This window comes from Schistocerca cancellata, chromosome 11, assembly GCF_023864275.1.
Source record: "Schistocerca cancellata isolate TAMUIC-IGC-003103 chromosome 11, iqSchCanc2.1, whole genome shotgun sequence".
Lineage (NCBI taxonomy): Eukaryota > Metazoa > Arthropoda > Insecta > Orthoptera > Acrididae > Schistocerca > Schistocerca cancellata.
Window position 1 is genome coordinate 59,059,206 of NC_064636.1, and position 25,656 is coordinate 59,084,861.

The following is a 25,656-nucleotide window of genomic DNA, read 5'->3' on the forward strand; positions in this document are numbered from 1 at the left end:
AGATCATGTGGAATACCTTGGGAATATGCCTTCTTTGCCGAAAAATTCCAGATCTCAAAATGCACATTTCTAATGTGTCCCCTTTGGTGAATCCACATGTGTTTCAAAATATATGGTGTGAAATCAGCTATTACTTAAATTCTGTGTGTGATCAAGAGAAGTTATACAGAATGCCAGAACACCTGTTTTACAATATTTATATTTCATTGTAACATACTGTATTCACTGTACTGCAAACCTATGGTTTTTTCCTTTGTTTCATGTAGGGTTGCTGAGTGTGTTAAATTTCTCATTTGAGGCAGTCCTTTACCATGCTAGACAATGCATCTCTTAGTGGGCAGTCACTGATTGCAAGAAGATGGCAATATCTTTGTCACAATATCTTATGCTCTTCATTGTAAAAATGAACGAAAAGAAATCATCACCACTCCTTGTTGAATTTTCAATATGATGTACAAAAGTGTTGGCACATTTCATATTCCAAAATTTAAAAATCATGCCTTACACTGTATTGTATTGTATTGTATTGTATTGCAATGTAAGTTATTGAAGCTGGTCAATTTTTTGAAGAAATTACTTTACAGAACTGAAAACTGAACTGCCAGAGTTTCAGAGAAACTATGATCCACAGAGTACTATTGGCACAAATTTATTCTACAGACTGCAACATATATGAACTATTATTAATATTTTCCAATGACAAAGTATATTCATTCCAGAACATTTTCTTTATCAAACCACTTGAAATGAACCTGCAGTTCAAGAGGAAAAAAGCAAAAAAACTGATAATAGGTACAAGTGCAATTTATTTTAGTGGTTAACACAAAGAAGGTACAAACCACAGGTTGTTTTGAACATTACAGTACTTAATTAGGGGCAGTACTACTATAGGTTGTATGTCTCTGCGTTCCTACAATCTCAGAGTTTATTTATGCAGCCAGTTATAGGGGGACATACAGTATGATGCCAGACCAGTCAGCACCTTGGCATTTTATACATTGTAAAATCAATTCCACATGGGAAACAATGAGAGTCATAAAAATTGTAGGACTTACAGGGGAATATCAACTAAAATTACTGTTATTTTCTTAGTATTAGCTACAAAGTCTACAAGAGGTGTGGTCTGCCTTCAGAAAACAGTATTAAATCCTTACACAGAGTGTCGTATATTTCTACAGGAGGTATAATTGGTCGCAAATGTACAGAAGCTGACAACTGTTGAGATTAGGACATTTTACTTCTGAGTTTATTTATAGATGAGGCAGGCTTCATAACAGATGGCATAATTGTCTTTTGTTTTGTTTTTGTCTTTTTTTTTGTTTTAGGGTGCAAAAAACAACTGAGGTCATACGCGCCCAAGTCAAAACTAAAGAACGAAAACAAAGAGAGTTCAATGGAAACGACTATATGTCAGTCCCAAAGGAAAGAATAGGAGAGGCATGCAGAGAAAGGGCTTAAAAAACCATACAAAAATGGAGATCCAAAACTAAAAATTAAGTGGCCTTCACCATATTGCTTCAGCAGATACAAAGTAAAGCTCGGGTGACAGCCTGCGTGTCATTTGCTAAAACAACTGATAACTCAGATGGCAAACCCAAGATGGAACATAAATTAGTAAAATAAAAAAAATAAAAACGGCATTCCAGCAGGTAGTGGCAGACAGTTAAAATTTGGGCGCAATGCGTACAAAGTGGTGGGGCAGCACCATTGAACAAATTACAATTGCTAAAAAACACAGTGCCCAATATGCAGCCGAGTTAAAATAACCTCCTGTGGGAGGGTCCTCCTGTGGGAGGGTCGAGAGGTGGTCATCCGAGGCGCCGGGAGAGGCTTGAGAATCCGAAGCTTATTCCTGTGAAAGGAGGACCACTTACGATGTCAAAGGGACACCACCACGTGGCAGACGGCAATGCAGAGATCATCTGAGGGAATAGAGGTCGTGGGCTGAGGTAAGAGGACTGCGATGGCATAATTAATTACCATAATATGCACGTCCCCCCATGAACCATGGACCTTGCCGTTGGTGGGGAGGCTTGCGTGCCTCAGCGATACAGATAGCCGTACCGTAGGTGCAACCACAACGGAGGGGTATCTGTTGAGAGGCCAGACAAACGTGTGGTTCCTGAAGAGGGGCAGCAGCCTTTTCAGTAGTTGCAGGGGCAACAGTCTGGATGATTGACTGATCTGGCCTTGTAACAATAACCAAAACGGCCTTGCTGTGCTGGTACTGCGAACGGCTGAAAGCAAGGGGAAACTACGGCCGTAATTTTTCCCGAGGGCATGCAGCTTTACTGTATGATTAAATGATGATGGCGTCCTCTTGGGTAAAATATTCCGGAGGTAAAATAGTCCCCCATTCGGATCTCCGGGCGGGGACTACTCAAGAGGATGTCGTTATCAGGAGAAAGAAAACTGGCGTTCTACGGATCGGAGCGTGGAATGTCAGATCCCTTAATCGGGCAGGTAGGTTAGAAAATTTAAAAAGGGAAATGGATAGGTTAAAGTTAGATATAGTGGGAATTAGTGAAGTTCGGTGGCAGGAGGAACAAGACTTTTGGTCAGGCGAATACAGGGTTATAAATACAAAGTCAAATAGGGGTAATGCAGGAGTAGGTTTAATAATGAATAGGAAAATAGGAATGCGGGTAAGCTACTACAAACAGCATAGTGAACGCATTATTGTGGCCAAGATAGATACGAAGCCCACACCTACTACAGTAGTACAAGTTTATATGCCAACTAGCTCTGCAGATGACGAAGAAATTGAAGAAATGTATGATGAAATAAAAGAAATTATTCAGATAGTGAAGGGAGGCGAAAATTTAATAGTCATGGGTGACTGGAATTCAAGTGTAGGAAAAGGGAGAGAAGGAAATGTAGTAGGTGAATATGGATTGGGGCTCAGAAATGAAAGAGGAAGCCGCCTGGTAGAATTTTGCACAGAGCACAACTTAATCATAGCTAACACTTGGTTTAAGAATCATGATAGAAGGTTGTATACATGGAAGAACCCTGGAGATACTAAAAGGTATCAGATAGATTATATAATGGTAAGACAGAGATTTAGGAACCAGGTTTTAAATTGTAAGACATTTCCAGGGGCAGATATGGACTCTGACCACAATCTATTGCTTATGACCTGTAGATTAAAACTGAAGAAACTGCAAAAAGGTGGGAATTTAAGGAGATGGGACCTGGATAAACTGAAAGAACCAGAGGTTGTACAGAGTTTCAGGGAGAGCATAAGGGAACAATTGACAGGAATGGGGGAAAGAAATACAGTAGAAGAAGAATGGGTAGCTTTGAGGGATGAAGTAGTGAAGGCAGCAGAGGATCAAGTAGGTAAAAAGACGAGGGCTAGTAGAAATCCTTGGGTAACAGAAGAAATATTGAATTTAATTGATAAAAGGAGAAAATATAAAAATGCAGTAAATGAAGCAGGCAAAAAGGAATACAAACGTCTCAAAAATGAGATCGACAGGAAGTGCAAAATGGCTAAGCAGGGATGGCTAGAGGACAAATGTAAAGATGTAGAGGCTTATCTCACTAGGGGTAAGATAGATACTGCCTACAGGAAAATTAAAGAGACCTTTGGAGATAAGAGAACCACTTGTATGAACATCAAGAGCTCAGATGGAAACCCAGTTCTAAGCAAAGAAGGGAAAGCAGAAAGGTGGAAGGAGTATATAGAGGGTCTATACAAGGGCGATGCACTTGAGGACAATATTATGGAAATGGATGTAGATGAAGATGAAATGGGAGATACGATACTGCGTGAAGAGTTTGACAGAGCACTGAAAGACCTGAGTCGAAACAAGGCCCCCGGAGTAGACAACATTCCATTGGAACTACTGACGGCCTTGGGAGAGCCAGTCCTGACAAAACTCTACCATCTGGTGAGCAAGATGTATGAAACAGGCGAAATGCCCTCAGACTTCAAGAAGAATATAATAATTCCAATCCCAAAGAAAGCAGGTGTTGACAGATGTGAAAATTACTGAACTATCAGTTTAATAAGCCACAGCTGCAAAGTACTGACACGAATTCTTTACAGACGAATGGAAAAACTAGTGGAAGCCGACCTCGGGGAAGATCAGTTTGGATTCCGTAGAAATACTGGAACACGCGAGGCAATACTGACCTTACGACTTATCTTAGAAGAAAGATTAAGGAAGAGCAAACCTACGTTTCTAGCATTTGTAGACTTAGAGAAGGCTTTTGACAATGTTGACTGGAATACTCTCTTTCAAATTCTAAAGGTGGCAGGGGTAAAATACAGGGAGCGAAAGGCTATTTACAATTTGTACAGAAACCAGATGGCAGTTATAAGAGTTGAGGGGCATGAAAGGGAAGCAGTGGTTGGGAAGGGAGTGAGACAGGGTTGTAGCCTATCCCCGATGTTATTCAATCTGTATATTGAGCAAGCAGTGAAGGAAACAAAAGAAAAATTTGGAGTAGGAATTAAAATCCATGGAGAAGAAATAAAAACTTTGAGGTTCGCCGATGACATTGTAATTCTGTCAGAGACAGCAAAGGACTTGGAAGAGCAGTTGAACGGAATGGATGGTGTCTTGAAGGGAGGATATAAGATGAACATCAACAAAAGCAAAACAAGGATAATGGAATGTAGTCGAATTAAGTCGGGTGATGTTGAGGGTATTAGATTAGGAAATGAGACACTTAAAGTAGTAAAGGAGTTTTGCTATTTGGGGAGCAAAATAACTGATGATGGTCGAAGTAGAGAGGATATAAAATGTAGACTGGCAATGGCAAGGAAAGCGTTTCTGAGGAAGAGAAATTTGTTAACATCGAGTATAGATTTAAGTGTCAGGAAGTCATTTCTGAAAGCATTTGTATGGAGTGTAGCCATGTATGGAAGTGAAACATGGACGGTAAATAGTTTGAACAAGAAGAGAATAGAAGCTTTTGAAATGTGGTGCTACAGAAGAATGCTGAAGATTAGATGGGTAGATCACGTAACTAATGAGGAGGTATTGAATAGGATTGGGGAGAAGAGAAGTTTGTGGCACAACTTGACCAGAAGAAGGGATCGGTTGGTAGGACATGTTCTGAGGCATCAAGGGATCACCAATTTAGTATTGGAGGGCAGCGTGGAGGGTAAAAATCGTAGGGGGAGACCAAGAGATGAATACACTACGCAGATTCAGAAGGATGTAGGTTGCAGTAGGTACTGGGAGATGAAGAAGCTTGCACAGGATAGAGTAGCATGGAGAGCTGCATCAAACCAGTCTCAGGACTGAAGACCACAACAACAACAATATGCACGTGAGGGCAGATGAAAGTCCCCGAGTAATCGTGGAGGTGGAGCATCGGGATAACTTCGATATCAATGTACGGGCAGGAATTGTTGGTGACAGACTCTTAGGGCCATATATTTTACCAAACAGATTAACAGATGTTGTATATCACCAATTTCTGCACAATTAATTACCGGCACTGTTAGACAACATCACCATTGCAGAAAGGCAATACCTAGTTTATGCACACACACACACACACACACACACACACACACACACACACACACACACACACACATATCCATCCGCATATACACAGACACAAGCAGTCATTTGGCCTTTACAAATGTCTGCTTGTGTCTGTGTATATGCGGATGGATGGATGGATGTGTGTGTGTGTGTGTGTGTGTGTGTGTGTGTGTGTGTGTGTGTGTGTGTGCGCGCGCGCGAGTGTATACCTGTCCTTTTTTCCCATTAAGGTAAGTCTTTCCGCTCCCGGGATTGGAATGACTCCTTACCCTCTCCCTTAAAACCCAAATCCTTTCGTCTTTCCCTCTCCTTCCCTCTTTTCTGATGAGGCAACAGTTTGTTGCGAAAGCTTGAATTTTGTGTGTATGTTTGTGTTTGTTTGTGTGTCTATCGACCTGCCAGCGCTTTTGTTTGGTAAGTCTCATCATCTTTCTTTTTAGATATATTTTATAAGTATTGTGAGTTTTTTTTCCGAGAAATCTCTGAGTATATAGCATACAAATTACCAGCGACTGCCACAATTTTCTTCTTCTTCTTCTTCTTCTTCTTCTTCTTCTTCTTCTTCTTCTGATTGTCCATACTTTCTAAAGTGTCAAAATGTACTACAATAAAAAAAATATCTATACAGTGCCACACTGTACAATGTGCTTGCGGTGTGACAGTCACAATTCCTGGAATCCATTGCCCACGGCCTCTGATATCCCAGGGCGCATCTCTGTCCTGGATCCACGGATAAACCCCGAAAATCTACCACATTATGCCACGGGCAGATCGGTGATCCAATGAGCAGGGCCTGACATTAGTTTCAGATCAGCAGATCCGATCCATTAGAGATGCCCGCAGAAATGGCCTGCAGTTTTGGCCACTCGTGTGCCCACTTATTCACGTGTCACAGACAGCATGTTGATGAAATGAGACTGTGGTGATCAATCCATGCAACATGTAACTTGCACAGATACTCTGCGAATCAATACTAATGAGGATAGGCAGCAACTCCCAGTAAAGATGATCGCTGAGCCACAGACAGGCACGTAGAAAAGACAATCACAATCTCACAACTAAATCTTTGGCCACAGCATTTGTCAGAAAATGAGTGCGCGCGCCGCACGCTCATTTTCTGACAAATGCTGTGGCCAAAGATTTAGTTGTGAGATTTTTTGTTGTTTGTTTTAGTTGGGAGATTTTTTGTCAGAAAATGAGCGTGCGCGCGCGCGTGCACACACACACACACACACACACACACACACACACACACACACACACACACACAAACTCATGCACACATGACCACCGTCTCCAGCCGCTGCATCTACAGTCTCTGATAATTAGATCCAAACACACCCCTCCTCAATGCCTCCCTGCCTCTCATCGGCAGCTGCTAGGCAAGTGGCAAGAAATGGTGGCATCACTGACTGCAAGCGGCAAGAAGTGGTTGGAAGGGGAGAAGCAGTAAGAATGAGGGAGCAGGGAAGTGGCGCATCTTCTCCGCTGCATACAGCAAGCGACGATGCATGACATCTTGGTAAACAAACCATTTTATCTACTGAGGCAAATACCAGAGTCTTTGAGTGTTTATTTTTCCTCCTCTTCCTCTTCCTCTTCCTCTTCCTCTTCCTCTTCCTCTTCCTCTTCCTCTTCCTCTTCCTCTTCCTCTTCTTCAAATTTCCCCGATTTCCCCGACATGTTTGAAATTCCCTGATTTCCACAACTTGTGGCAACCCAGCTCATCTTTATCCACACTAATGAGAGCTTTACTAGTTTTCAAAAATACAGTAATGTGTGCCTCTTCAAGGAAGGATTGACCTTGGAATACGCTTTCCCATTCGTCATTTGTTTTCGGCATAGACAGTACTGTATAACTCCTCCATGCCACTTCCTGCCAATGGCTGACAAAAAGGACATTACCGTATTTACTCGAATCTAAGCCGCACTTTTTTTTTCCAGTTTTTGTAATCCAAAAAACCGCCTGCGGCTTAGAATCGAGTGCAAAGCAAGCGGAAGTTCTGAAAAATGTTGGTAGGTGCCGTCACAACTAACTTCTGCCGTCGAATATATGTAGCGCTACCCAGGCATGCTTTGTAGGCACAAAGATAAATACTGGCACCAAATCCTCTGCGTCAGTAAATAAATTAAAAAAAAAAGGTGGAAGACGAGCTTTTTTTCTCCGCCCCGATTTTCGACCACTGCATTTTCATTTTCATACATTATCCAACTAAGTAAATACAAATTCCGTATTGTTCATCTTCGAATGTAGCAGCATTTCAATATACTACGAAAATCCGACTGGCAAGACTGTTTGGATGTTTGTCAATATGGCCAACTCTACGTTCTGAATTGTTACCTACCTGCGAGAAGAGATGGTTGCTAATAGGAACTTTTATGAATTGTGAATCACATGCAGTATTCTCTTCACCATAAGAATAATACGAATATAATCACTTTGCCATGTATAGTTTCGTGTTTGCTGCTATCTCATTTAAATCCAGTCTGCCTAATAAACTACAAAACTAGAGCGAGACTACAGCAATCGCGGAAGAATATGCATATCAGGTCATGTTTATATTCGTATTATTCTTATGCCTAATAGTGATAGTCAGAAATGAAGCACGGCAATTGACTAGATTTTTAAATCTAAGATGACTAATTTCTGTGCAGAATGTAATGTACTAAAGAGGCGCCTGCAAAGATTTTCAAAAATTTTCGCTAAACTCTCGTTCAGAACATCATCTATCATACGCAGTCTATCATTTGGTTCTTGTTGATCATTATCAAAGAAAGCAGCAGTGTAAGTAACAACAAATAGCAGTCTCTTGCCATTGTTTCACTAATGAGACGATTTCTCTCTCTCTCTCTCTCTTTTTTTTAATTGTAAGCGGCGGTAGCGCGCACAAAAGCAAGCCATGCCGCGAGCGGCGACAGGCCGTAAACACGCACTATCAGAATGTGACAAACAATGCATGACACAGTACAGTAATGAATTTTCAGCTTAGAGTGACGTAAACACGTATAACAAAGAGAACGGTGCTTATCAGATCAAAGAAAAATAAGCAATCAATTCAAACCAGACGAAGCACGTGAAAAATGAAGGGTACCCACATAAATACGGACGGAACGCTTGACGCATAGCAATGGCTACCTGGTAAAGCTTAACTGCTAAGCTTACGACTCGAACCAAACTACTGTAGCTGTATCGTCATTCATCCGACCTAAATTGTGTCTCATATTACAATGGACCAACTTTGTTTCGATTTGGAGATGCGGCCTAAAACTTTTCTCTCCCCTTGAATTTCGAGTCTCAAATTTCTGGTGCGGCTTAGATTCGAGTAAATACGGTAACAAGTGAAAACCTAGTCAAATGAAGAGTGACTTCAATAGGTGTCATCAGGTGCTCCTGCTGCTACTACTATTTCATGAGCTTTAATGTACGAAGGCTGATCAAACGTCACCATTGTTATGCTTTGTTCATTGCTGGTCCCTTTTGTGGCAGCTTGAAGAAGAGCTGTATAAATTGTTGATGGATTTCAAGGAGCCAAGTTGATGGATGGAAGAGGGACTATAGCGGAAGTCTGGAACACTCTCGTCGCATACATACAGCATTTCCGTGCAGCCACTCCAACCAGGTTTACATTATTCTGGGCCCTCCAACCAGGTACCACTCAACCAAAACAAATTAAATGTTCGGTCATGTTCATGTGACAGTGGTTTTATTTTCAGGGAAGCCATTTTTGTAGCAACTATTTTGGAACAGCCAGATGTACTTGGGGCTCTGTAAGGTTGCAAACCAAACAGGTCTCGTTTTTCAACAGCTTGAGCAGTAGCTTCTTTCAAGTACATCGTCCTTTACCTGAAGAGTGGCTTTAGTTGTTATGCAAGCAGTTCTACCCACAACATGAAATGTGATATGTCCATCCACATTGTGGACATTGTAGTGTGCATTACCGAAAACAACAATGCTTTCGCCGTTTGCCGATAGGTGGCAATAACGGTAAGTAGCGGTCGAAAGAAACAGATCGCAGACGTCAGGCAGTTAGCTTGGACCTCGGTCAACATTAACCCCATTAGAAAACTAGTCGATTTGTGTCTGCATCATTAAGTTGTTCTTGATTGAAAACATCAGTTTATGAGCTTAATTCTCGTCATTTTGTTTCAATATGAAGAAAACAGTGGCCGAGTCTCATCGAATGCTCTCTAAGTACGATTAGTGAAAAAATGTGTTGCGAGTGGTTTCAACGCTTCAAGAACTGTGATATTAATGTCGTAGACTGGCATAGTGGTGGAAGAGAGAACGTTTTCGAAGCTGCAGAACTGGAGACATTGCCGAGTAAAGACTCACGTCAAACTCAAGAAGAATTGGAATGATTAGTGGGAGTGACACATCAAGCCATTTCGAAACGTCTCAAGGCTATGTGCACGATTCAGAAAGAAGAAACTTGGGTCCCGTGTGAGCTGAAACCGAGAGACGTTGAACGGCGTTTGTGAACAGGTACCTCAGAGGCAAAAATGGAAGGGATTTCTGCATCGCATTGTGACTGGGAACAAAAAATGGGTTCATTATGATAACCCTAAACGCAAAAAATCAAGAGGATATCCCGGCCATGCTTCCATGTCGACGGCCAAACCTAATATTCACGGCTCAAAGATCATGCTCTGCATTTGGTGGGACCAGGTCGGCATCGTGTACTATGAGATGTTAAAACAAAGTGAAACAACCACAGGTGCTCGTTATAAAACACAATTAATGCGTTTGAGCAGAGCATCAAAATACAAATGGTGACAGTACAGCAAGAGGCACGATAAAGTGATTTTGCAGCACAACAATGCGCGGTCCCACGCTGTAAAAGAGGGCAAAACGTACTTGGAAACGTTAAAATGGGACGTCCTACCCCACCCACCATATTCTCCAGACATTGCTCCCTCTGACAATCACTTGTTTAGATCAATGATGCACGGCCTGGGTGACCAACACTTACGATCTCATGAAGAAGACACAAATTGGATTGATTCGTGGATCGCTTCAAAAGATGAACAATTTTTTTGCCGCAGGATTCGTACACTGCCCAAAAGATGGGAGAAAGTAGTGGCCAGTGATGGAAAATACTTTGAATGATACGTGTGTAACCAATTTGTTTCATTAAAGCCTCAAATGTTAGAGCAAAAAGGGCGGAAGCAAAGTTGTACATCTTGTATCTGTTCTCAGTTCTTGTGCTCTCTTGGGAAGTGACTCATCTCTTATAATTTACAAATTCCTCGTAAGGTACACAAACACCCAAACTGCACAAAATATTGATCAAGACATTTGAACCAAATTTTCTGTGTAATGAAATACCCATTCCAAGTTGGACAGGGGACAAAAGCGATCTTGGATGTGCAGCAATTATTATACTGTAACATATTTAAGTTTTTTTTTTCCCTCAGTGATTTGTTTCATCCTTTGAATTTTCTCAGGGGGTTTGACTTTTAGAAGCAGGCTGTATGATTCCAGTTATCAAGGCATTGAGCACTTCATGTACCAGTTCAGCACCACCTTTACAAATTTCTTCAATTGTTGGAAACAGAATAGTAGTAGCTTTTGGACTTTACCTCATGTTCAATAACAGCTGCTGCAGTTTTGATCACACTCAATTCCTCCAGAGCTTCGTTATCAGAGTTCCAATTTCTATATCAGTTGTCTGATAAAATATTAGTAGTTGCTCCAGAAAAACAAATCACAGTTCTTTTCCCTGGTAAAACTGTAAAATTCAAGCTATTACCATAGTGCTGTATAAGTTTTCTTTTCAAATGTATGTCAGGATATAGCTCAACTTTGGGACTCAGCTGAAGGAACAGATTTTGTAATTCTTCAAAAGCCTATTGACATTCCTCATTTTCCTCCAAATAATCACACAGATTTTCAAAAGCGTCTTCTCTTTTGGTATCAGCACTTGACCCACCTTTGGTTGTTGCTGCTCTCTTTTCGGGCCATGATGATCCTGCCTTTTGAAATGTCCGGTAACAATGCCAGTGATATCTCCCATCAGAACTGATGAGATATATGACCAGACAGAAACTCACACTTACATCATCTCCCAACTTTATGTGCCTGTTATTTGCTTCCATTTGGATATTTTCAATCAGTTCAAGTTTCTATACTAAACTTGTACTTTTCTTTAGCTGGATTCCTATACATACTACATCTACATATATACTCCACAATCCACCATACGGTGCGTGGCGAAGGGTACCTCGTACCACAACTAGCATCTTTTCTCCCTGTTCCACTCCCAAACAGAACGAGGGAGAAATGCCTGCCTATGTGTCGCTGTACGAGCTCTAATCTCTCTTATCTCTGTGGTCTTTCCGCGAAATATAAGTTGGCGGCAGTAAAATTGTACTGGAGTCAGCCTCCAATGCTGGTTCTCTAAATTTCCTCAGTAGTGATTCACGAAAAGAACGCCTTTCCTCTGGAGACTCCCACCCGAGTTACTGAAGCATTTCCATAACACTCGCGTGATGATCAAACCTACCAGTAAGATATCTAGCAGCCCACCTCTGAACTGCTTCTATGTCTTCCCTCAATCCAACCTGATAGGGATCCCAAACGCTCAAGCAGTAATCAAGAATAGGTCGTATTAGTGTTTCATAAGCGGTCTCCTTTACAGATGAACCACATCTTCCCAAAATTCTACCAATGAACAGAAGATGACTATCCGCGTTCCCCACAACTGCCATTACATGCTTGTCCCACTTCATATCGCTCTGCAATGTTACGCCCAAATATTAATCGACGTGACTGTGTCAAGCACTACACTCCTAATGAAGTATTCAAATATAACGGGATTCTTTTTCCTATTCACCTGCATTAATTTACATTTATCTATATTTAGAGTTAGCTGCATGTTCGAGAATCCTGCAACAAACCGATGTTAAGGATATGGGTCTGTAATTTTGAGGATCCATCCTACCCTTCTTACATTTGCAACCACAAAGAAAACATACGGTTTTAAAATCAAATGATTCACATGGTATCTTTTCTGGAGGTTCCTTTTCTTTTTGAGGTGACTTTGGACGTAACCTGTAAGTTTGTCGACACTCACCATGTGCTTGAAGCGAGTCATTCTGCAGGAACTTTTCTAACAGCATCTTTAAAAATTTCACTGCACTTAATTATTTTGTTCACTGCTCTTCTAGTCAGAGTAATTAGTTCACCACCCACATCATTAAAAGGTTTCAAAACACACTCCACCATAATTCACACACTTTCAAGTGATTATCACATAGTTCGTACAGTATTCTAAAGACAAACAATAAAAAAAATGACAGCGGAACTTCACTATAAATAACACTCACAAACACATTCCACAGGTCTCCCCAATACGACTGAGGGAAAGAAAGTAGGTGAGAGAGTCCGTGAGGGGGAGGGGTGGGCGACAGGTGTAGGTGGTCGACAAGGACCTTGCACACCGCTCTGTACTGGTGGTCGAGCTTGTCCTAAATCGGTTCTCGTTCACAGCGTTTTTCCACTTCTAACCCTCTGTGTTGCATCTTAGCCTCTTTTGAACTACAATACGATTGTACAATATAAATTTTTAATAAAACTGTTTAGTTATTTCTGTATAATTTCATTTATCCAAAAAAAATCTAAAAAATGCAAACAATTTCTACTTTTACACTCTCCGTAACGCTGGAACCGCTCACTTTAGCAAGATTACGCACAGGGCCATTGTTGTCCACAATCTAATGTAGATTATTATTGTATATGGCACTTTTTGCACTAAACCGTGTAGTTCTCAAAATATTTAAGAAAAACAGATAAAAACACAATCACCCCCTCCCCCAAACCAGACGCTTAAAATGATGTAACTTTCTATCATACAAAATGTGTACTGTATAGAACAATTCGGAATTGGGGGGGGGGGGGGAACTTTTACTTTGGATGTTGAGGTTAGGTCATTTTTAGGACTAATTGTACTGGGAGACTTTCGTAGAAAGTGGTTGATCGCTGACGTACCCACAACCACAACACCTCTTGCACTTCTTAGTCCAACTGAAACTGACATGCACGCACGTGTTTCGTCAGGTCGCCAAACATGTGAAAATCACACAGTGAAAGGTCCACGCTGTACGGAGGATGTTGCAGTGTTTCCCAACCAAACTGTTGAAGCAAAACCTTTGTCCAATAGGCAGTGTGGGAGCAGGTGTTATCGCGCAACAGAGTGATTCCATCCGACAGCATGCAAACAGCCTGTGGACAAACTGCAAACCCAACAATGGAAAAATCCTGCATCTCCCCCACCGAAGAAATTCAAAGCTGTTCACACAAGTTCCACTAAGGGCGTGATGACCTCTTCCTCATACCACAGGAGTCCTATGCTCAGAGTTTGTCAAGGGTGGAACCACAGTCAACGAACAGTGTTATAAAGACACTGTGCAGAAACTGTGATGTGCCATAAAGTCAAAACGTCCGGAATGACGTCCGACAGAATCATCCTGTTGCACAATAACACCTGCCTCCACACTGCCAATCGGACCACGGCTGGGAAGCACTGCAATGTCCTCCATAAAGTCCGGATCATTCACAGTGTGATTTTTCACGTCTTTGGCTACCTGAAGAAAGACGTGTGGGTGTGCGTTCCAGTTGGATGAAGAAAAACAAAAGTGGGTGCACACGTGTGGACCGTCAGCAGGCGGCCACATTCTATAAAACAGGAAATGATCGTCTCATCTCCCAGTGGAATAAATGTCTTAAAATGTTTGGTGATTACTTTTGTATGGAAACATTCCACGTTCCCGTTGTGGCAGGTGTTCCATTTTCCATTGACTGTCCCTTATACTTCACTACAATGTTTCGTGGGCAATGGACAGGTCCAGGAGTCCAGTAGCTTGGCCTCCCCATTCACTGGACCTGAATCCATCGGATTTCTGGCTATGCGGACATTAATAGGCATTGGTGTATCCCAACCCATCAACAGCACGCAAACATTTAAGGAGCATGTGACCAATGCAAATTGAGCCAGCTGTATCTGAAAGTGTGTGACACTGCAAAGAAGGGCTGAAGGAAGTGTCAAAGATTGGTAATCATTTACAGTAATGCCTATAGTGTCTACTTCTACGTAACAGGCAGATGGAACATTAGGACATACTGGCCCATATCTCAACAGGTATTGTTGGTATCTGGACACATCATTATACAAAAAGTTCTAGTTTTGACCAATACTACTACTTATTGGAATATGTGACACATATTTTAAACACCCCGTACATATAAGGAGAGAAGGATTATGACATCAACAGGTGAGAACACAAAAGGCTTACTATCATCTGACATTTCTCCTTCAACAGTGTTTAATACAGTGTAAATGACAATACTGATAAGAAAATTAGAACAATCCCTACTTACAGGTGAAGGGCTTCAAAAGATTTGATGGAGAATAGAGGTGATGACGGATCCTTTCTCTGAATCTCAATGTCATTCTTATTTTCAACGAGCCCCCTCCGTATGATCTTTTGCAGCAAGGAGCGCTCGGCAGGTGTTATCTGCTCGTCTCCCTCGTCGTTAGGAGCGTCAGGCACCGGCGATTTAGAATCGCCGCTCCTCTCTGTGGAAGGGGACACATTATTGGCAGGCGGCTCTTTCTTGATTTCCACACTCTTCAACTGAAACAAAACCGAGCAGACCAGTTGCAATTCCAGCAGATTATTAACGAACAGAAGAAGCGACACCAGATTGTCAAGTTTGATATAAGTTCCACAGGAAATTATGACACTGTACACAGTAATTATTACTCAAATACAACATTTACTTGGTAAATTCTTAAGAATTAAATTTTATTTGTTCTTTTTGTACACAATTATATTGTGTCATCCCACAAACTATAAATGCAACTCCTTTACATCAGAAGGGGCATTTTATGCACATTCCACCTCGGACTTCATGGTTTATGTGAATCCAAAGTCTAAAAGCCCAAGTTAAATGGAATATAAACTAATTTAACAGTCAACTATTGAATCTAATTAATAACAGAACCTGGACAGATAGGAGTCAAATTTACCACAGATGATACTATAGTTTGGGTTACTGAGGCACGTTGAAGGCTGGTGAAGGTGAGTGTTAGTGAAATAACTATTATGACCCACAAAGAAGACATTCTAATACTTCACTGGATAGGACCAAGTTTAGGTCTCAAAGGAATTAAAACCAGAGGGTAATAATAGCATCTACAAAGAGGTACAGAAGAGTTATCTGAACATGTTAATCATCTCATGTTGTGCCCTTTAATCAAAGGGTCATTCCATGCCAAACTGAGCCTGAGGCTTATTTTTTGAAAAAAATGCCAAATTTAACAATATTATAGTTTTTTGAATCTACAAAAGTTGAATTTTACTCTCCTGAAAAAAATTATCAAAATTACATAATTAGCTGAGGAAATATAGTTAAACAAAGTTGGCGATTCTACAGATGAGTAAATTTGGGTTGCAGGGATTGTTGATGTTTTAGTTGTTAAATTTCAAGAGCAGAATCTTATCTTTCTGACAAACTTCAGTTTTTAAAGAGTGTCCCACCTGTGACAAAAAACATGAAACAGTTTACCTTCTAACTCAGCAATTATAGTAATTCTATATATTTTAGACTAGAAGTAAGAAAAACAAATAAAAACATCCAATGAACCATAAGGCACCTTCTAAGTTGTAAATGATCATTTATAAATGTTAAAAGAAATTGTGTCCCACCCGTGACCTAAACCTTTTAACACTTCTTCCAGAAACAAAGCGCCAGTCAGCTCAATGGAAGTACACAGGTTCACCGCCACCAAAAAAATTTTGGGTAACCGCCAGTGCTGAAAAAATGATGGTGTCCATGTTCTGGGACAGCAAGAGTGTAATCCTTACCCATTGCATTCCAAAGGGCACTACGGTAACAGGTGCATCCTACGAAAATGTTTTGAAGAACAAATTCCTTCCTGCACTGCAACAAAAACGTCCGGGAAGGGCTGCGCGTGTGCTGTTTCACCAAGACAACGCACCCGCACATCGAGCTAACGTTACGCAACAGTGTCTTCGTGATAACAACTTTGAAGTGATTCCTCATGCTGCCTACTCACCTGACCTGGCTCCTAGTGACTTTTGGCTTTTTCCAACAATGAAAGACACTATCCGTGGCCGCACATTCACCAGCCGTGCTGCTATTACCTCAGCGATTTTCCAGTGGTCAAAACAGACTCCTAAAGAAGCCTTCGCCGCTGCCACGGAATCATGGCGTCAGCATTGTGAAAAATGTGTATGTCTGCAGGGCGATTACGTCGAGAAGTAACGCCAGTTTCATCGATTTCGGGTGAGTAGTCAATTAGAAAAAAAATCGGGGGCCTTAGAACTTGAATGCACCTCGTAGATGCATGGGACAGTCCATTTGGAAATTGTTACGGGGTTCAATACTCCAAGATCCACTGTCTCAAAAGTGTGCTCAGAACACCAAATTTCAGGCATTACCTCTCACTACGGACAATGCAATGGCTGAGTGCCTTCACTTAATGACCGAGAGCAGTGGCATTTGCGCCGAGTTGTCAGTGTTAATAGACACGTAACACTGTGTGAAACAACTGTAGAAATCACTGTGGGTTATACGACGAATGTACCCATTACGATAGTGGAGCAAAGTTGGTATTAATGGGCTACAACAGCAGACGTCCAAAGCGAGTGCCTTTGCTCACAGCACATCACCTGCCGTGCCTCTCCTAAGCTCGTGACCATATCAGTTAAACCCTAGATGACTGGAAAACTGTGGCCTGCTCGGATGAGTCCCATTTTCAGTTGGTAAGAACTGATGGTAGGGTCTGAATGTGGCACGGACCCTATGAAGCCACGAACCCAAGTTGTCAACAAGGCACTGTGGAATTTGGCGGTGGCTCCATAATGGTATGGTGTCAGCAGACCACAATTGTTCACAACTGGTTTGACGAACATTCTGGACAATTTGAATGAATGTTTGGCCACCCAGATTGCCTGAAATGAACACCACGGAACACTTATGGGGCATAATCAAGACATCAGTTTGTGCACAAAATGCTGCACTGACAACAGTTTCATAATTATGGATGGCTGTAAAGGTAGCGTGGATCAAAATTTCTGCAGGGGACTTTCAACAACTTGTTCAGTCCATACCACATCAAGCTGCTGCATTACTCCAGAGAACAAGATCTCCGTCACAATATTAGGAAGCATCCTGTAACTTGTCACCTCAGTGCAAAATGCAGATTGTCAATAGCAGGAAAAATTTTTCTGATAAAGAGAAATGTGGTAACAATGAATATAGATTTAAATGTTGAGAGTCTTCTCTGAAAGTATTTGTATGGAGCACAGCCTCGCATGGAGGCAAAATTTGGGTAATAAACAGTGCAGACAAAGAGACTCAAAATACTTCAGATATAGAACTATAGATGAATACTGAAGATTAGATTGGTAAATCGAGTAATTAATAAGGAGGTATTGATTCAAATTGGGAAGAAAAGAGATTTATGATGAGTAAAAGAAGGGAACAGTTGATAGGACAGATACTTAGGCATCAAGGAATTATAATTTTAGTATTGGTTGGAAGTGTGGGGAGTAAAAGCTGTAGAGGGACAGCAAGAGATAAATACAAGTAACAGGTTCCAACGGATGTAGGTTGCAGTACGGTAGTTATGTAGACATGAAGAAGCTTGCACAGGATGCATAGCTTTGAGAGCTGCATCATTTCAATCTTCGGACTGAATACTGGAACAACAACATGTTTTCATCCCCATGTATACTGTGGACCCTGAGCATGTAACTGAAATTGGTGCATAGGAAGCATACAATCATCTTACATTCCTGTGCCTGAAATTTCAGTTGACATAAATCGAACAAAGTTCACGATACCACAAAGCTACATATCGTTCCAAAACACAGATACTGAAAAAGTCACTTGACTTATACAGCTCACAAAGTCCACAATACCAAAATATGAAAACTCACTAATATAATTATTATCATAAACCTACACCTAGGCTACAGTACCTACAAGTAGTAAAGGAAAGCGTCCCAAACGATTAACCAAAAATGGTAGAAGAGGAATGGGGTAGATTCAAGGGAACATTAGGAAGTGTGGCGGAAACAATATGTGGGTGGACAAGCAACAAAAAGAGATGGAAAAAACACCCTGATGGAATGATAAAACAAAGGATACAGTACAGAAGAAGAATAGAGCCTTCAGGGCATGGTTCCAGAAGAGAACAGTAGAGACAAGAGAAGAGTATCAGGCAAGAAAGAAAGAAGCAAAAAGATTGGTGGTGGAGGAAAGAAGAAAGTGGATGGAACAGTGGACCAGAATGATGGAGGAGGATAGTGAAGATTCAAAAAAGGTGTTATATGGGATGATTAAAAAGTAAGGGGAAGAATGGTATGACAGATTATGCTTTAATGGTGAACAAAAGTGGACAAGAAGTAGAGAATACAGAGGAACTCAAGAATATGTGGAAGGAGTAGTTTGAAGAACTTCTGAACCCGAATGGAGACCTGGATGAGGAGGAACAAGCCGAGGAGAAAAAAAGAGGAGGAACAGCAAATAGAAAAAGACCTTACATGGGGAGAAGTGGAAGAGGCATCAGGAAAGATGACGATAGGGAAGTCACCAGGTCTGGATGAGCTAAGTGTAGACAAGGTGAGAGCAGCAGGAGAGGTTGGGATACAATGGCTATATTGAGTAATGAAAATTGTGTGGAGACAGAAGATGACCCCAGAAGACTGGAAGAAGGGAATAATTGTCCCGATCTTTAAGAAGGAAAACAGAAAAGAGTGCAAGAATTATCAGAGGATAAAACTGACAAGTCATTGTGCAAAGATTTTTGAGAAAATTTTGGAAGCATGAATTCGGACAAAATTAGAAGGTAGAATGAGAGAAGAGCTACATGGCTTCAGAACAGGAAGGTCCACGGTGGATCTAATTTTTGCTGCAAGACAACTTCAGGAACAGCACTATGAATATGGAACAGACAAAAGCTATGGTGTTTGCAGATGATCTGATGCTTTGGAGGAATAGGGAGGAGGAAGTACAAGAGCGCTGGACATATGGGAACGAACAGTACAAGAATACAGGTTGAAATTTAGTGTAAGTAAGAGTGAGATGATTATCACAACAAGAAAGAAGGAGAGAGGAACAACTGGAATAACAATTGGTGGGGAGAGATTGAGGAGAATGGAGAGTTTCAAGTACCTAAGAAGCCCGATACAGGAAGATGGAAAAAATGACAGAAATAAACAAGCGGGGGAGAAAAGCAAAAGCATTTCGGAAGAGAGTCAGAAGCCCGATATGGAGCAAGGATGTACCCCATATCAGTAAAAAGGTTATATACTGGACAAACTATGTCTCTATCCGGACATATGCCTCAGAACGCTGGGTTATGAAAGGAAGAGAGAAAAAGCAAAGTACAAGCTAGAGAGACGAAATTCTTGAGAAACAGTATTGGAGTGACAAAGATAGACAGGTTAAGAAAGGTGAGGATCAGAGAGTTAATGAAAGTGGAACCATTACAGGAGGAAATAGAGAAATCAAGGCTGAGATGGTATGTGCATGTGAACAGAATGGAGGAGAAGAGAATACCCAGGAGGATACACGAGATGAAACTGGAAGGAGAGAGACCAAGAGGAAGACAGAGAAACAGCTGGCTGAAAGGAGTAAAGGTATGCGTCCAGAAGGAAGGAGAAGACTGGAACAAGGTGGAGATGGAGAGATGGTGGCTAGACAGAAGACGATGGGGAGGCCTATGTTCCATACAGACTAGGGCAGAGGCTGGAAACTGTCCAAGATGATGACGATTGATGATGATCAAAAACATACACTGACAGAAACAGCTAGAACAAACCCCAAGATACCCACCAATCCATTAGTTACTATTACCATCAACTAACAACACAATGAAGAGTTCATAAAGAAATTATGCTGATGATTTAAATACACAATTAGCAATTACACACAAACCATAAAATACTACAAAAAATAAAATAAAACCATATTTCCAACACCAATGAGCAAACGCACAAATCTAGGGAGTCACATGCACACTATAAACCTAAAACGAAGTCTCCCATTTCTCACACACTAGGACCACCTCTAAATAGTTCGCCAAAAACTATCATGTCAATGTCACACAATCATTCACGCTCAGACACAGCAACTTTAGTTAATCTGCTAACTTTGCCAGGAACATGGCATTTCACCTACTCAGCAAACAATCCACACAACTGCAAATACTTGAGAGTTGTTGTCACATCAATGGGCACTGCAGCACAGCGACCTGTTGGTGAACTTTGTAATCGTGCCCATAACTAACAACAAGCAAAAAACAAATTTAATCTTCAAATGTGGACACCACATCGAACTACTAATTCCAAAGCCAAAACGAAAGCTGTAATCAACAACCACGGACATTAAAACAACTCACTCACAAATCATCAAACACACAATTCCAATAGAATTCCTAGCAAACAGCACTCCAGTCCTAAGACTCAATAACATCACTCAAAAACATTTTCCAAACATCAATGCTCAACACAGACTATGAAATGCCCTCTTCAAACATCATCCACATCAAATATGCCATGCAAACATGATGTCATATAACACAATACTGTTCTAACAAGTCAAAGCCGATGGCCAGTATCATACATTTTGAATGACTCATTTTCTTCTGCAGAATCAGTATCTGCGATATGCTCCACCAGAAAAATTTACCACACAGATTCAAAGTAACTATAATATGCAATGTTTTGCGGAGCATTTTGATAGGAATTCAAAGTGCGTTGGCAGATTAAATTCCTGCCTAAATTTAATCTGAGGCATTTGACGAAATTGACTACTTCATAATAAGAACTATTATCGGTCTTGTATTTTCTTATTTTAATTATTAAAAACATATTATTTGAACTGAGAAAAACTTGGGAAATGTTTATGTTAAGTGATACACAATGAAGAGTGGTGTACTGCGCACGCACACACAGCAATCAGATTCTATGCTCTAATTAAAATTACTTTGTGGTTTATGCTTCAGCGAGTCGAGTGATGGTGGCCAGCTGCCAACCAACCATAGGCCTTTCTGAAGCACCATAGGCTTGCTGTGTTGCCTGTTTTGTAGGTACGTGCAGCGCCTTGTGAAGCGTGTTAACCGCACGACAGTAACACTGCCCCCTGTCACTGCAATCTGTCGATTACAAGGTAATTTTAATCAGAGTATGAACATACCAATAAAGAAAACAAACTTTTTTTGATTTGAAATGGCTGTGTATATGACTACAGTCACAGTAGGGTGCGACCACCACTGCATGGACCGCAACAGACTTACTTCCACTCAGACATGAAGCATCAATACAGTACGCAAACATCTGTTGGCGTACACTGTAAAATTCGAGCAACTGCACATGCACACAGAGCATTGTGAGAAGGTTCAAAACCTGATAGGTCAAAAGAGCTACAGAGGATTAAATCTCTAATATTTGCTATCTGATGCTAAACAACTCAGCTGCCACAACCCCTTCATTGCAATTTCACCTACTTTACTTAGAAGATTAGCTTAACTACTGTTTTAAAAAAATCTATTAGTACTTATGAACAGTGTTTCCAAATGATGTGGTCTTAACACTGCTACTATGGAATAATTTACAAAAAAAATTGTAAATTTAATGCTTTCACTCAACTTGACCACAAAAGGTATATATGGAAAAGAATAACTAGCAGTCTTTACCAGGTAACAATTAATCCTGATTACACAGTGAAAAATTACACATCAGCAGCTCGTAATACACATAGCTTCCATCACAGATTCTTACACGGTACACTCAAAGAGAAAAAAAAAATATTTTCCCAGCAAGTACTGCATGTCCTAACTTTACTTTTCACTGCAGTTTCCATCATTTAACCTAAGTCTGAAATTCCATAGGATATGATATGTATATATAGTACTGACTGACAGCATTCCCAACGGTAGAAAGTAACCGTGATAGAAAGTAACCGTGATATGTGCCACGATAGAAAAAGTGAAATGACGAGATATATTACCCTTCCCCCCTTCTATATGAAAATCTGATGAATTTTCTGTTCATTGAAACCCAAATTGTGTGTGACACAGTTACTGTACACAACAGCATTACTACAAAGTAATACTACGCACGAATTTCACTCTTCTTAATACTTCATAAAGCAATTTCAGACAGGCAGGTGGTTATTCGGTCGGTCGTTGTGGACTATATGCACTGGGCTGACCCTCGCTTACAATCTATTAAAATTAGTTGATGGGCTACTGTTGTGTACGTGATGTTTACTGCAACGTATCAAGAGGTCGTGTGGCCAACACGTAACAATACTCTATATAATTCAACAACATTAGAGAGAAAAAATGAAGACTAAACTTCAGCGTACAAATAGTGAACTTATTTCGGTGTTCCTTTGACATTAGTCACACCTATACGTGTAGTAACACACAAATTTACGAATGGATTGCAGGTTATGTTGTTCACATAGCGTCCACCTGTCAGAAGCAAAAAACTGCGATAGTCCTGTTATTGAACTATCACAGTTGGCTGAGAAGAACGAAGTGTCATGATCTGAGCGGATTCTTCCAATTACTATGTAAATACAAAAACACACGTGAAACCTTGTGACATTCTTACCTTCTCCGCCAACTTTAATTCTTCCTCTGTTGCTTCCTCCCAGCTTACTTTACTCATAGTTAACTCCTGTGTGAATAATGCAATTACTTTTTTGTATTTTTTCGACTGATTTATCACCTTCGCGCTTCATGTACTACACTTGCACATGAATGTCTATCATACATCTCTGCTTTTTCCATCTGCCATTTTTATGTGGAAGTATGTAAGGCCAAAAGCGTTGTATCCACAGAACTGGATGCAGTTGCTGATGCTCACAATTCGTTCAGTATTTAATAATTGTTCTGATAGCCAGAAAACAATGTTCATGAAGCATTTCCTGAAAAACCAAGTCGGTGTTTACAATATTTTTCACAAATCAGTTCGTATTAATTATTCGCTTAACCGTTGATAACATCAATATCTCTGATTTCCTACCAGAGCGGCAGGTAGAAACAAAACAAAGGTGAAAGTCGTAAACACCGAATGCACTTGCAAGTTTGGTTGTAGTGTAGATGTTATTGATTTGACCTATATATTTAATCAACGAGAGTTTGTAGCTGTTAAATATAATTGTGAATACAGTCTTCTTTTTCTCTTTTAAATTTATTTTTCAATATTGAACAGTATAACTATTCTCGGCTTCCGCCAACGAAAATATTTCTTCGTTTTCTGTGTACTTTTATTCCCCTCCCGAAAATCAGTCGTCCGAAATAATAGTCTTAAGTCACCGTGAATATCATGCAAGCATGCATTCAACCGATCTCGTCCAAACTCCCAATTTCACAATTTAGGTGTACGTAGACAAAATAATTAACGTCTATATGCGTTATACCTCCTGATCCATATTATTCACTTCTTTCCAAAAATAAACTGTGCAAACTTTCAGAAGAATTGTATTATGTGTTTGAAACTTTAACAGCCTCCTCCTTTTCTATCTTATTCGACAACAGTTTGTGCTAAATCGTATTTTATTCTTTTTGTGCCACATCAGTGTTTAATATAACACAAATCTTGCTGTTTCTTAACGTGTCTCGATTATCCATTATTATTAACATCGTTAACAATTACTGTGTATTTCATTAGAAGTATGCTGTACTGCTGGTTTTGTGTCTCATTCTTACATGTCCACCCTTTCTCAATGAGATGGACTATTTTCTGTGTTATACGCTTTTCATTTGTCTCTACTTTCATTGTACCTATGTAAGTCTACCCTGCTGTAAGTATTTACTTTGTTATCACATTCTGTCCATCTTCTAGTGAACTAGTCTTCATGATTTTGCTTAGCTCATTGCTCATTCTCTTGCTGAATTTCCATTTTACGTTTTAAATATTGTACATCACTTTGTTAGGTGCTCCTTGTCTTTATTCTTCTGTCTTGAAACCCACTGACCAGCAAGCTGCAAGTACGGTGCCAGTAAGTTATTGTTGGAATCTATAATTTCACTTTAGTATGCTTTACAGTCCAGTATTTGGTTCCTACATTTTTGTGCAATCGTTATGCAAACAATTTAAAATATTTCATCAGAGTCTGTCTTTTCCAAATATGCCTCCTCGACTACTTATTTCCACTTGTTTAATCTCTGCTTGGAATCCTGCTCGCTCCCTTGTCAAAAAACAAAAGGACAGAGTCAATGTTACCTCACCTGCTAGTTCGTAGTACAATTCCTGTGAGTTGTTTGAAAATTGTATACACCAGGAGAAACTCAGGTCTCACATTTCTAGGTTTCACATTCTCAGGAGAGGAAGAACAAGCAGCTACAGAATCTAGTCCTTTGTTCACAAAAAACATGTCTAGCTTTGACATTTGACCCAACACTTCCTTTTCCATCTCCTCTTTTGTTCAACTTATTTTCTGTATCTGCACATTCCTTACCATTCATATTGATGTTTGCCTTATATCAGAACTTCACGACTTTAATAAAACAGGGGCAAATGTGCACAAACATTAATAAAAACACCAAGCTGATAACACCCAACATTTTTCTCACCCTCAAAAATTTGTCTCCCCTAGAATTTGCTATCCTGGGCCCAGGCCCATGCGAAGTAGCTGCCCTTAATTCTAGCGTCATAATTATATGTGTCACTACACTTGTTTACACTGTATTTACTACACACAAAAATTATAATAAGTTTATACAAATATAAATAATGTATTTTTAAATATTTATGTTGCACAAAGGTTCCATGTTGCATAAATCTAACTGCTATTTCCAGTAATAACAATATTCTGTTCAGGTGTAGGCCTACTGCACAGCCCCACAGTTCAATGTCATAACTAAGAAATGGATAAATTGTTCCCCTGAACACCACTTTTAAGGTATGACTTGGAACTATTTTTGCCAGTTGACCTATCAGGTACAAGCGATTGCTGTTTTCCCTCACACCCAATTAATGTGATTTAGACAAGGAAGATTCTTTCGTCCAGGTGAATATCAAGAAATTTAATGTTACCTGTTTCAGCTGATGTAATGCAACATACCTGTATGTGTTTACGTTGAGATGACAAAAGTCATGG

At 40.3% G+C, this 25,656-nt stretch overlaps 1 protein-coding gene across 1 annotated transcript in view; it reads right to left on the reverse strand.

Annotated features, from left to right (window-relative positions):
• LOC126108670 (DEAD-box helicase Dbp80-like) overlaps nucleotides 1-23,402 on the reverse strand; it is a 145,173-nt gene extending 121,771 nt beyond the window's left edge. Inside the window, exons 1-2 of the mRNA XM_049913979.1 lie at nucleotides 23,163-23,402; nucleotides 14,887-15,143 (exon numbers count right to left, since the gene is read on the reverse strand). Coding sequence (XP_049769936.1) covers nucleotides 14,887-15,143; nucleotides 23,163-23,219 — 314 coding nt within the window. The 5' untranslated portion in view covers nucleotides 23,220-23,402. The remainder of the gene's footprint in view (nucleotides 1-14,886; nucleotides 15,144-23,162) is intronic.
• Between the last annotated feature and the right edge of the window lie 2,254 nt (nucleotides 23,403-25,656).